General features: G+C 44.2%; 1 protein-coding gene across 2 annotated transcripts in view; it reads right to left on the minus strand.

The window, feature by feature from the left end:
• Nucleotides 1-5,792, minus strand: part of LOC149305236 (ATPase family AAA domain-containing protein 2B-like) — a 91,037-nt gene extending 85,245 nt beyond the window's left edge. For both annotated transcript variants that reach the window (XM_089478107.1, XM_089478106.1), the window contains exon 1: nucleotides 5,351-5,792. In XM_089478107.1, the coding sequence (XP_089334233.1) occupies nucleotides 5,351-5,545 (195 nt within the window). In that variant the 5' untranslated portion in view covers nucleotides 5,546-5,792. The remainder of the gene's footprint in view (nucleotides 1-5,350) is intronic.
• Between the last annotated feature and the right edge of the window lie 5,359 nt (nucleotides 5,793-11,151).

Consider the following 11,151-nt stretch of genomic DNA (forward strand, 5'->3'; position numbering starts at 1 on the left):
GCTTTATAAGACTACAGATAGCTAGACCTTTTTCAATTTATAACTGCCTTTTAGCCATCTGCAGGGAACACAGTAGTTCATGTTGCGGTAGCATCTTCTGAGACCATTTGCTTATACTACCCTGTGCTGTTATAAAGAAGAGAGCAACTTTTCTTCCTGTTACTACATGCCTGTCTGTGTAGGAGGCACAGACAAACTGGCAGACTGTTATGCCAAGCAGCAGATTGGGAGGAGGGAGAGATTTGAAGTTTTTAAGACTGTGCCGCAAGGCCAGTACATAGTACAGTATTCAGACTAAATCACAGTAATGGTGGATGGGGCACCAATTCAACATTCTTCATTTTGGAGCCTTTCAGAGGTAGCTGTGCTAGTTTAAGAATAAACAAGGAAAAAAGGGTGTTTGTGGCACCTGTGGTTGGGACATTTTTAGCACGTGTTTCATGGATTATTATCATTTACTCAAATATATAATGAAGCCCAATATACAAGCTTCAGGATCACAGTGATATGGGACAAAGAAAATATAACTGTTTTACTACCACTGGCCAAAAAACCCCTTCAAATGATTGTTTTGCAAAAACATTCTACACAGGGGTGTGTGTGGGTGAGTGTGTATGTGTCCTCAGGTCACCTGATGACTTATGGTGACCCCATGAATGTCACAGATTCTCTTAGGCAAAGAAAACTCAGAGGCTTTGTCAGTTCCTTCCTCTCAAATATAGCCTACAGCACCTGGTATTTATTGGCCATCTCCCATCCAAGTACTAACCAGGTCTGACCCTGGCTAGCTTCCAAGATCAGATGGGATTTGGTGCCTTTAAGGTATTTAGGCATGCCACAAGAGCCTGCCAGAAACGTGAGATCTTCAAAGGAAACCTGATGGGTGTCCAAGCACCTCTTGAACGTAGGCTGGTGAGTACACATAACAGGGCTTTGTGAAATATTTAGCCTTTTCTCTCAGACAGCCCTGGTGTCACAATAAGCTACAAATCCCAGGATTCCACCATGACAGTTAAAGTGGTGTCAAATGGCATTAATTTTGCAGTGTTGTATCATCCATGGGTTGGCATCTTGCTAGTTAGTCCCAACTCGACTAAAAACATTTTATCAATCATGTGAACAGATAAATCTAAAAAATTCGGTCAGTGTACAGTGGTCAGGACTAGAAGAAAATTCAGCCCACAGATTATGAATACTGAGGTGTAACCTGACATATTCGTTTCAAACCAGGTTTTAAAAAACACTGTACAGATTTTTTAGAAACAAAGCTGTGTCCCTATAATGGGAAATTATCCAAACGAATGGGATGAATGAGAATTTCCTCCTCCCATGAGGAAAATAATAGACAATGTATAGAAAAAGACCAGTACAGGTTGAGTCTCCCTTATCTGAAATTCTGATATCTGAAATATTCCCAAATCCAAAAATGTTCACATCGGTGGTTAAGGCAGTGACACCTTTCTTTCTGATAGTTCAGTATTTGTTTTATGCTCAAAATTATTTTAAGAAACCGTGCATAAAAATGCCTTGGATCCCATCTCGATGACACCTCATTATGTACATGCAAATATCCTAGAACAGATCAAGCCTGAACAATTCCTGGAGGCCAGAATGACTGACTGGAGACCAGGGTTCAATTCCAGGTTGGCCATGAAACCCACTGGGTGACCTTGGGCAAGCCACACTATCTCAGCCTCAGGGGAACACAATAGCAAACCTCCTCTGAACAACTCTTGCCAAGAAAACTCCATGGTAGGTTTATCTTACTGTTGCCACAAGTCGGAAACAATTTGAAGGAACACAACAACAACAAGTATGCCAGTATTCTAGAACAGATCAAGCCTGACCTCTTCCTGGAAGCCAGGATGACTAAATTAAGGCTGTTGCACTTTGGCCACTTCATGAGAAGGCACAACTCATTAGAAAAGTCATTAATGTTAGGAAAGGTAGATGCTGGTAGCAAGAGAGGAAGACCTCATTCAGTGATTCCCCTAGTTTGGTCCTGCAAGTGTTTTGAACCCAGCCACCTTGACCAACACTCAGGAATTGTGGATGCTGAAATCCAAAACACTTGGAGGACCAAAGACTGGGAATCACTGGACAGGTACAATCAGGGAGGTCAAGGGTCTGAATATACAGGATCTGAGTAGAGCAGTGGAGAATAGGGAAGCTTGGAGATGCATCATACATAGGGTCATCATGTTGTTGTGTGCTTTCAATTTATGTCAACTTATGGTGACCAAGGTGAACTTATCAAGGAGTTTTCTTGTCAAGATTTGTTCAGATGGGGTTTGTCACTGCCTTCCTCTGAGGCTGAGATAATATGACTTACACCCAATGCCACCTAGCAGGTTTGCTTGGCGGAGCGGGGATTTGAACCCTGGTCCCCAGAGCCATAGTCTATCACTCAAACCATGACACCAAGTCAGCCCTCACAAGTCGAGGTCAACTGCAAGGCAATTAAGAACAACATGCAAATACCCCAAAATCCAGAAAACACAAACATTTCTGATTCCAAACCTTTCAAATAAAAGAGACTCAACCTTTCCTTGGTCCAAAAACACACTGCAGAAATAATTCAGTTTGAGACCGCTTCAATTCCCCTTGGCTCAGTGCTAGGGAATCCTGGGAACTGTAGTTTATTGTGGCACCAGAGATGTCTGACAGAGAAGGCTCAACGTCTCACAGAACTACAGTTCCCAGTATTCCTTAGCATTGAGCCAAGGCAGTTAAAGCGGTTTCAAACTGGATTATTTCTGTAGTGTGTTTTGGACCTTTGTTAGTGTGTGTGTGTGTGTGTGTGTGTGTGTGTGTGTATAAATTTAATGCAGTTACAACTCTTTAAACCCCTCACACACAAACAAAATTGGGTCCATGTTTTAGGAGCAATCCCGCTTTAAGCCTTGTGGGGAGCAGAGGCCCCCTGAGAAATGTTGTGTGACAGAAAGAGACACAACACACCAGGCTCTCCATTCCCTGTCAATGCCACAGTGAAAGGGGCTGGGGAGGGGATGGTTTGCAGGTCTCTCCCCCCATATTATAGACAGTGAAGGGGGCCAGGGTCAGGGAGGTGGTGGTTTGCAGCTCTCCTCCCCCCCCCCCCCCCCCCATTAATGGCTCCTATACAGTATTATAGGGCAGGCAGTGTGTCCTCATCCTCTTTCTCTTGCTGCTGCTACTGGGCTCCCTGCCAAAGCTTTTAAGCATAAGCAGCCTCCTCCCTTGCAGCGTGGAGCTGGGAGCCATCATCCTCCTCCTACCTCAAATGACCTCCCCAGGATCCAGGCGCAAAAGCACAGCCCGCTCCCTTTGCAACACACACACACAACCCTGGCCTTTTGGGGGTTGTGCAGGCAACACCGCCCCAAATGCAAGAACCCAATCTTGGGGGGGGGTGAGAGAGAGAGAGAGAATAGCATTATTTCCCAAATAAGGGACCCCCTTCACATACACAGAGAGAAAGAGAAATACATCTTGGTCCTTCCTCTCTCAGGCCTACCATGACTCCTAGTCAGCAAAGGGAAACCCTACAGCAGAAGGGACCCATTCTTTTCCAAACAGGGGGATCTTCACTCCTTCCCCACTTCACAAATACACACAAACACACACCCAGACAGAGAGAGAGACATTTTGGCCCCACATCTCTCAACTCCACCAGGCCTCCTAGTCCCCTAAGAGGAAGCCCCACACCAACAGTGGCCCACTTACTCCCCCCAAACAAGGGACCCCACTCCTTCCCCATCTCATAAACACAAACACACACATACACACACACACAAACAGAGGCATACATCTTCACCCCAGGCCTGTCAAACCCACCAAGTCACCCAACAGAAAACCCCACATCAGGAAAAGAAAACCTCTTCTTTCCCCACGTCACAAACACACACACAAACACATACAAACACAGAGAGGCTTACACAATGGTCCCACATCTCTCACACAAAGACAAACACACAGAGAGACATCCTGTACATTTTGTCTCTCAAGCCCACCAGGATTCCTAGTCATCAAGGGCAAACCCAACACCAGCTGAGACCCACTTTTACCCCTCAAAGAGAGGACCCTCTCCCTTTCTTCCCCACCTCTCAAACACACACACACACACACCCCTAGAGAGATATACATATTGATCCCACATCTCTCAGACCCACCAAGGCTCCTAGTCCCTAAAAGAAAACCCCATACCAACTGGGACCCACTTTCCCCCCCCAAACAAGAGGACACCTTACAAACATACACAAACACACAGAGATATATGTGTGTGTGTCTCAGACTCATCAGGACTCCTAGTCACCCCTCAGAAAGCCCCACACCACCTGGGACCCACTTCCCCTTCCTTCCCTACCTCACAAACACACACAAACACACATCTTGGTCCTACATCTCTCAGACCCACTAGGACTCCTAGCCACCCAAAACACAAACCCCACCATCACCACTGATGCTGATTCAGGAGTTTGCTTGGAAGCCTCACACAATCACAACCTCTCACTCTCTCTCACACACACAAACACACAGAAACCTCGACACACACACACACGCGCGCCTCTTTCATTCCTCTTCCCCTCCCTCTCTCATTCATTGTCGGAGAAATAAGGGATCGTGTAGTATTACTTTTATACGTACTTTATTATTTTTATTGATTTTTGGGGGGTGCCATTGTAATCCGCCTCGATCCGTTGGGAAAGGCGGGACATAAATCCATTTGTGAGTCTTATTCTTATTATCATCGTTGTTGTTGTGCTCTCGCCTAGAGTAAGTCAACACTTCCAAGCCTTCCAACCCTCGCATTGCAAACCTTGTATTGTAACCCGCCTCGATCCATAGAGAAAGGCGGGATATAACTAAATTTTATCATTATTATTATTATTATTATCATCATCATTACCATTATTGTCATTATTATTATTATTATTATTACCATTATTGTGCTCTCGCCTAGAATAGAGTACAAAACACTTCCGACCTTTGTATTTCAAACCTTGTATTGTAACCCGCCTCGATCCGTAGAGAAAGGCGGGATATAACTAAATTTTATTATTATTATTATTATTATCATCATCATTACCATTATTGTCATTATTATTATTATTATTATTACCATTATTGTGCTCTTGCCTAGAGCAGAGTACAAAACACTTCCGACCTTTGCATTGCAAGCCTTGTATTGTAACCCGCCTCGATCCTTTGGGGAAAGGCGGCTTAGAAAAAGATAATAATCATAAATATCATTATTATTATGATTATTGTTAACCTTGACGACGGCAAGGAGACCCCCCCAAACACACACACACACAGACACACAAAACACACACACGCACACCCGGCGGGCTCTTTGCTCTCTTACCCGGGCCGCCTCCTCTTCCTGCCCGGCCGCCGCTGCTGCTGCTGCTGCTGCTGCTGCCGCGGCCGCCTTGGCGCTGGTCCTGGACAAGCGGGTCCTGGATGAAATGAAATGGCCGCCGCCGCCGGGGGTCGCCGCCGCCGCCGCTGCTTTCCCTGCCAGGCGCTGGGACTGTGAGCTCTTGCGGGTGTTCACCATGGCGCCTCCGCTGCTACTGCTACAGCCTTGGCTCCGGAGGCGGAGCAGGGGCCCCAGGGCACTGCAGCAGCGTCTTCCTCCTCCGCTCCGCCGCCGCCGCCGCAGAGACTAACTGGCCGCCATTACTTCCCTTTCTCTCCTCGGCCGCCGCCACTGCCTCCGGCTGCCGCTAGGGGGCGCTGCTCCGCCTCCGCCGCTCATAGGACGGCCTCTTCTTCCACCTCCTCCCTAGCCCTGGCAACATACAGAACGGAGGCGCAAGGTTAGCCCTGCCCTGACGCGCACAGGACTTCCGGGAGGAAACGGAAGTGGTCGACCATGTTATGAGGCATGGAGGACGCTCTGGCCCTTGGTGGCATCTCTATGGTTGCACAGCCCCCATTCTAGAAATGAGCCAGTTTGACAGCATTTGCTTTAAAATAATAATAATAATAATAATAATAATAATAATAATAATAATAATAATAATTTATATTATTATTATTTTAAAATAAATGCTATCAATCTGGATTATTTCTAGCATGTAAGATAAAAATACAAAAGAGTACAAAAGCATTATACATACATATATATATATATATATTAACCCTAACTACCCCTCCATTACAGATAATAAGGTACACTGTCTATATGGTGATAAAGTCCTGAAATAATAAACTGAGTTTCCAAAACACACTGCAGAAATAATCCAGTTTGAGACTGATTTGTCCAGCCTGGTTCAGTACTGAGGAATTCTGGGAATTGTAGTTTTTTGGGAGACATTTAGCCGCCTCCTCTGGTCCAAAGTGCACTGCGGATATAATCCGGTTAAATTTTTTATTATTTTTTTATTTTTATTTTTATTCCGCCTTTCTCCCAAAGCGGGACCCAAGGTGGCTAACATATATAAGACACACCAATTAAAAGTATACAATTAAAATCATAAGAATATAAAATTAGAAATACAAAAAAATTAAAATATACAGTGTTGAGGCCACTTTAACTGCCCTGGTTCAGTGTTATCCTGACAGAGAAGGCTAAATGTCTCACAAAACTACTGTTCCCAAGATTCCCTAGCATTCAGCCAGGGCAGTTAAAGCGGTCTCAAACTGGATTATTTCTGCAGTGTGTTTCAGACCTTTAACTACCCTGGATCAATGCTATGGAATTCTGGGATATATAGTTGGTTGTGGCACCAGAGCTTCTCTGACAGGGAAGGTTAAATGTCTCACATGCTCTGGTGCCACAACCAAGTAAATTTCACAGAACTCCATAGCATTGGAGTTTATCAAACGGGACAGGAGGCTCTCAATTTCAAAACAGAAGATAGCTCTGTCAATTCGAAAATTTATGCAATTACGTGATTACTTATCACATCTTAAATTCGCTGTAATGGCCTCCCTGAACGCGACTCAGATTCTGTGCAAAGTAAGCCATCACATCGGTGGGTTCTTAACTGCGAATTGGCCCCCTTGCGCATGCTCAGTGAGACTCCAGATGACTGGAGCATAGCATATTTAGGCGAGTGAAAGAGAGGAACCAAGGAACCCCACAATTTACAAAAGAGGTTGGGGGGGGCGGGAAGAATGGTTGAAAGAACATGCTCTATTCACATTAAAACGAGCATATATTCACTCTTGTCACATTAACAACGTGAATATAATGGTTATCCAATATCCCCCCCAGCAATGCTGAAGGACAAGCGGAAGCAAAATTAAAGAGGAATTGCAGCGTGGCTTAATGGGAAACCCCCTTCTGGATTGGGGGGGGGGGAACCAGGCCCAAAGGAGATATGCACATCACAACAAACAACAGCGCACTGAGTGCAAAGTTGCCTAGGAATAGGGTTTGTGACTTCGCTTGTTCACTGAATTTACATAACAGTGGATTGATGCGTGATTACGTTCAGAGTGCATTCGGACTGCCAAATATCGCATGGTAACCTTTCGCGCAATAACGTGAATACGCATGATTGCGTTCAGGATGACACTGGAATATATTTCCAATTTCAGTTGTGTGATATCCTCCATTGAGCCAGGGCAGTTAGAGTGGTGTCAAACCAGATTATTTCTGAAGTGTGGATGAGGTGCTAGACTGCACATTAGAAGTAAGAGTGGGAGCCTCAGTCCGATTTTGTGCTGGAAGGTTTCCACAGGATAGCTGCGGCATAGGAATCATATATTTAGTATTTTTAGCACCGAGCATTTATTATCACTCTGTAAGCACCCGAAGAATTGGCTTTTTATCCACACAAAAAATCATGCAAGAATAAAAAAGAAATAAGTCTCAAATGTGCTGCATGCAAAGGGTTCTTGTAGCACCTTTGAGACAGGGTGAACAGGTGTCGTTTTTTCCCAGGACATGTCCTACATTTTAGTCCAGGAGGAATTCCAAAATGCCCTCCATTTTAAACATGGCTGAGAAGCATGGATTTATATTGAATGTTTATAGCTTTGGTTTTGTAAAGTCCTGCATTTCTCTTGAATGCCCTCCATTTTGCAGTGCTTTGCCCTCCTTTCATGCAGGGCATCTGATCACCCTACTTTGGGACTACTAACCCTCAAGATGCATGGAGTTAGTCTGACAGGTGCTATAAGACCCCCCCCCCCCCGCATACTGATATGCCAGATTAATACAGCAATATCTCCACATTAAAGGTGCTGCCACATTCCTTTTTTCCCCCTACCTCATTCCCCCCTCTTTCTTCATTTGTTCTTGTTAAGTGACTTTGAGTTAACCTCAACTCATGGCAAACCTGTGGATAAGGCATCTCCTAAAGACCCCCCTATTCTCAACCTCTCTGCTCAGGTCCTGCAGGTTCAGGCCCATGGACTCCCTGATTAAATTTAATCATCCTGTCTTCCAGGGAGAGCTCAGGCTTGATCTGTTCAAGAACCCTGTTAGTCTATTTGGTCATCCACCGTATCCTCAGAACTCTTTTCCAGCACCAAGCACTACATTATATCATCAAATGAAGAATTTGCAGTTTGAGAAAAGGCAAACTGAGGCGCGTTACAGAGCGCCCAAGAAGGGCGCTCTGCCACCGCTGCCAGTTGCTCCGTCCGGGAACCGCAGCAGCCAAACCACGTGGTTCCCAGGCGCAGCAAGAAAGAAGCGCCGAAATGGGTGCATGCTGTCCCAAAGGGGTGGTCTGTATAGTTCCTGAGTTCAAAGGGCAGAGTCTTGCCCTTCCTAGGCTCAGGCCAAATCAAGCTGCTGCAGCCCTTCCTGACTTTTGTGTCCTTCTTTATTAAGAACTTTTGCCATCTTGATGTGGTATGGCCATGTGTGTCCCCGTTTTTAACTGGTAAATGTTAAAGGTTATGTTGCAACCCTTACCTATGTTTAGGTAAGCAGTGGTATCACTAGGGGGCACGGACTGCAGGAGGTGGTCGAGGTGACGCCACTGTTCCTTAAACATCTGCATTTGGGCAGAAATGGGCAGTGGCATTTGCCCCTGTCCCTGGAAAAGACTAAACAGTTGGCGTGAATGGGGTGAGGCTCAGTGGGAGAAGAAAGGACAGGACCCAGGGGTATTCTTATTCTTATTCTTATTATTTTAAATTTTAATTTCTTTTAAAATTTGTAAAAAAAATAAAATTTTCTTCTTTTAAATTTTCTTTAAAAACATCATATCTTACCATTTTAAAAAAAATTTAACCACATGAAACAATGTGGATGTAAATACATTTAAGCTGTGCATGTGATATTGTAATTTAAAAGTATAATTTTAATTTTGCAAATTGTTTATGCCACAACTATTACTATTACATTCAGTGATATACAGGAATTATGATTTATGAGTAACCTTAGTATAAAAACATTACTAAGGGTTAAGTATGGTGTACTATGGGAGGATTTCAATGAAAGGGGTTACACCATGAGTTACTGCACCAGGTGACTCCAAACTGAGCGACGCCACTGCATGTGAGGCAGCCATTGACTAGCCAGTTTTCATCAGGGAAGCCTACTTTACTTCAGCGTTATTCTACCTTGCCAGAAGGTAGGCGGTGACCCTATATTTATATTACTCTCTTCTTTAAAACTTTTCACATGAAGCTATGTAGCATATGTATTCCAAGTTCTCAGGCAAGCAGTATTCATTGGAGCAATGCCCAGAGGCCCCTTCAGGATTCAAATCTTTCTGCTAGAGCAAGAGGAACATATGGTGAAAAGGGGAGCAGTTTCTGAGCAGTCAGAATCCCTAACCGAAAGACTAAGATTGTATAGTGATCTCATACATGATTAAATAAATGTTTGTCTGTCCTAGTTAGACTTGACTCCTGCCTGTATTTTATTCTAAAGCAAATGCATATTTGAAATGCATATTGGATCTTTGTTGCCCTTAAACAGGTAACAACCTTATTCTGTTCTCTGAGTCAGTAGACAAAAACTTGGCAAAAACAATAGCCTTTGTCATCCAAGGAGATTATTTAGAGATATTTGCAGATTTAATCCTGAGTTTTTCCCCCTCTCCATAGGTACAGGTTTTACCAGATTCCAGCCTGCCATTTCAACCAGCATGGGATTTGGGTACAGGATTGTATGCATGGAAGCAGAAAGAGTGCTTCTGAAGACTCCTTTCTAAGTACTGTCTTGTGGTCTGTCAAGTTGACAACTAAAGAGGCTACCAGGTACCTCTTTAATTATGGAGACTGGCTGACTGCTCAGTAGATAGATCTTGCTTAGATCTTCTGAACGGCTTGAAGGCATGTTTTTCTACCCGCACTCCTAGCTAAAGATGAGGTATCTTAGGCCTGCACATAAAAAGAAACAACAGAAGCAACTTTTTGAGCCAGTGATGAGTAAAGCAGACAGAGGAACTGTTATCTGTAAGCTTTTTGGGCTGCCTGTGTCTTTCTTCAAACAGCTGATGTACAACAGTTAAATTTGCCGCTGGAGTGTTTGAACAGTGTGCCTCCACCTGTGCAGACTGAGCCGTTATATTTTGAAACAAACTCACTTATCACAAGATAACGACAATATTTGAAGACTTTCTCCTGCAAATTACACCCACTTAAGGGAAGCACCCTGCTCCTGGAACTTCATCCTGAGAAAAGCTGGATTGGCATAACAGTACCATCACTGGCTGGTTACTTGCATGTCAATAGGGCAGTGAATCTGCTCTGGGTGTTATTCCAGACTTTCAAAGGCAGAATCCACGATGCTGAGCCCTGTCCCAAAATGAGGACAGCACCTTGGATAGCTCCTTTGATGTCTGGAGTAACTCTCCCTAGAGGTCAGGATTACTAAACTGAGGCTGCTGTATTTTGGCCATATCAAGAAAAGGAATTAATAATTGGAAAAGACAATGATGCTAGGAAAGGTAGGGCAGTAGAAAGGAAGAGCACATGCCAAATGTGGTCTCATTCAAAGAGGCCACGGGCCTAGGACTGCTTCCAAAGCAGTGGAGAACAGGGGGTCTTGGAGATGTCTTATCCATAGAGCTGTAATGAGTCAAGGTAAACTTGAGAGCAGTTAACAACAACAGCATAAATGTATCGACTGTACCACTGATATGGAAGCCTTCAGTGAACCATAATGCAGAAGTGCATGTAATTTCCTTGATAATACAGTTGGCCCTCCATATCCATGGATTCTTTATCCATGGGTTCAAGCATTCACAG

This window comes from Sceloporus occidentalis, unplaced genomic scaffold, assembly GCF_023333645.1.
Source record: "Sceloporus occidentalis isolate IW3139 unplaced genomic scaffold, rSceOcc1.0.p SCAF_12, whole genome shotgun sequence".
Lineage (NCBI taxonomy): Eukaryota > Metazoa > Chordata > Lepidosauria > Squamata > Phrynosomatidae > Sceloporus > Sceloporus occidentalis.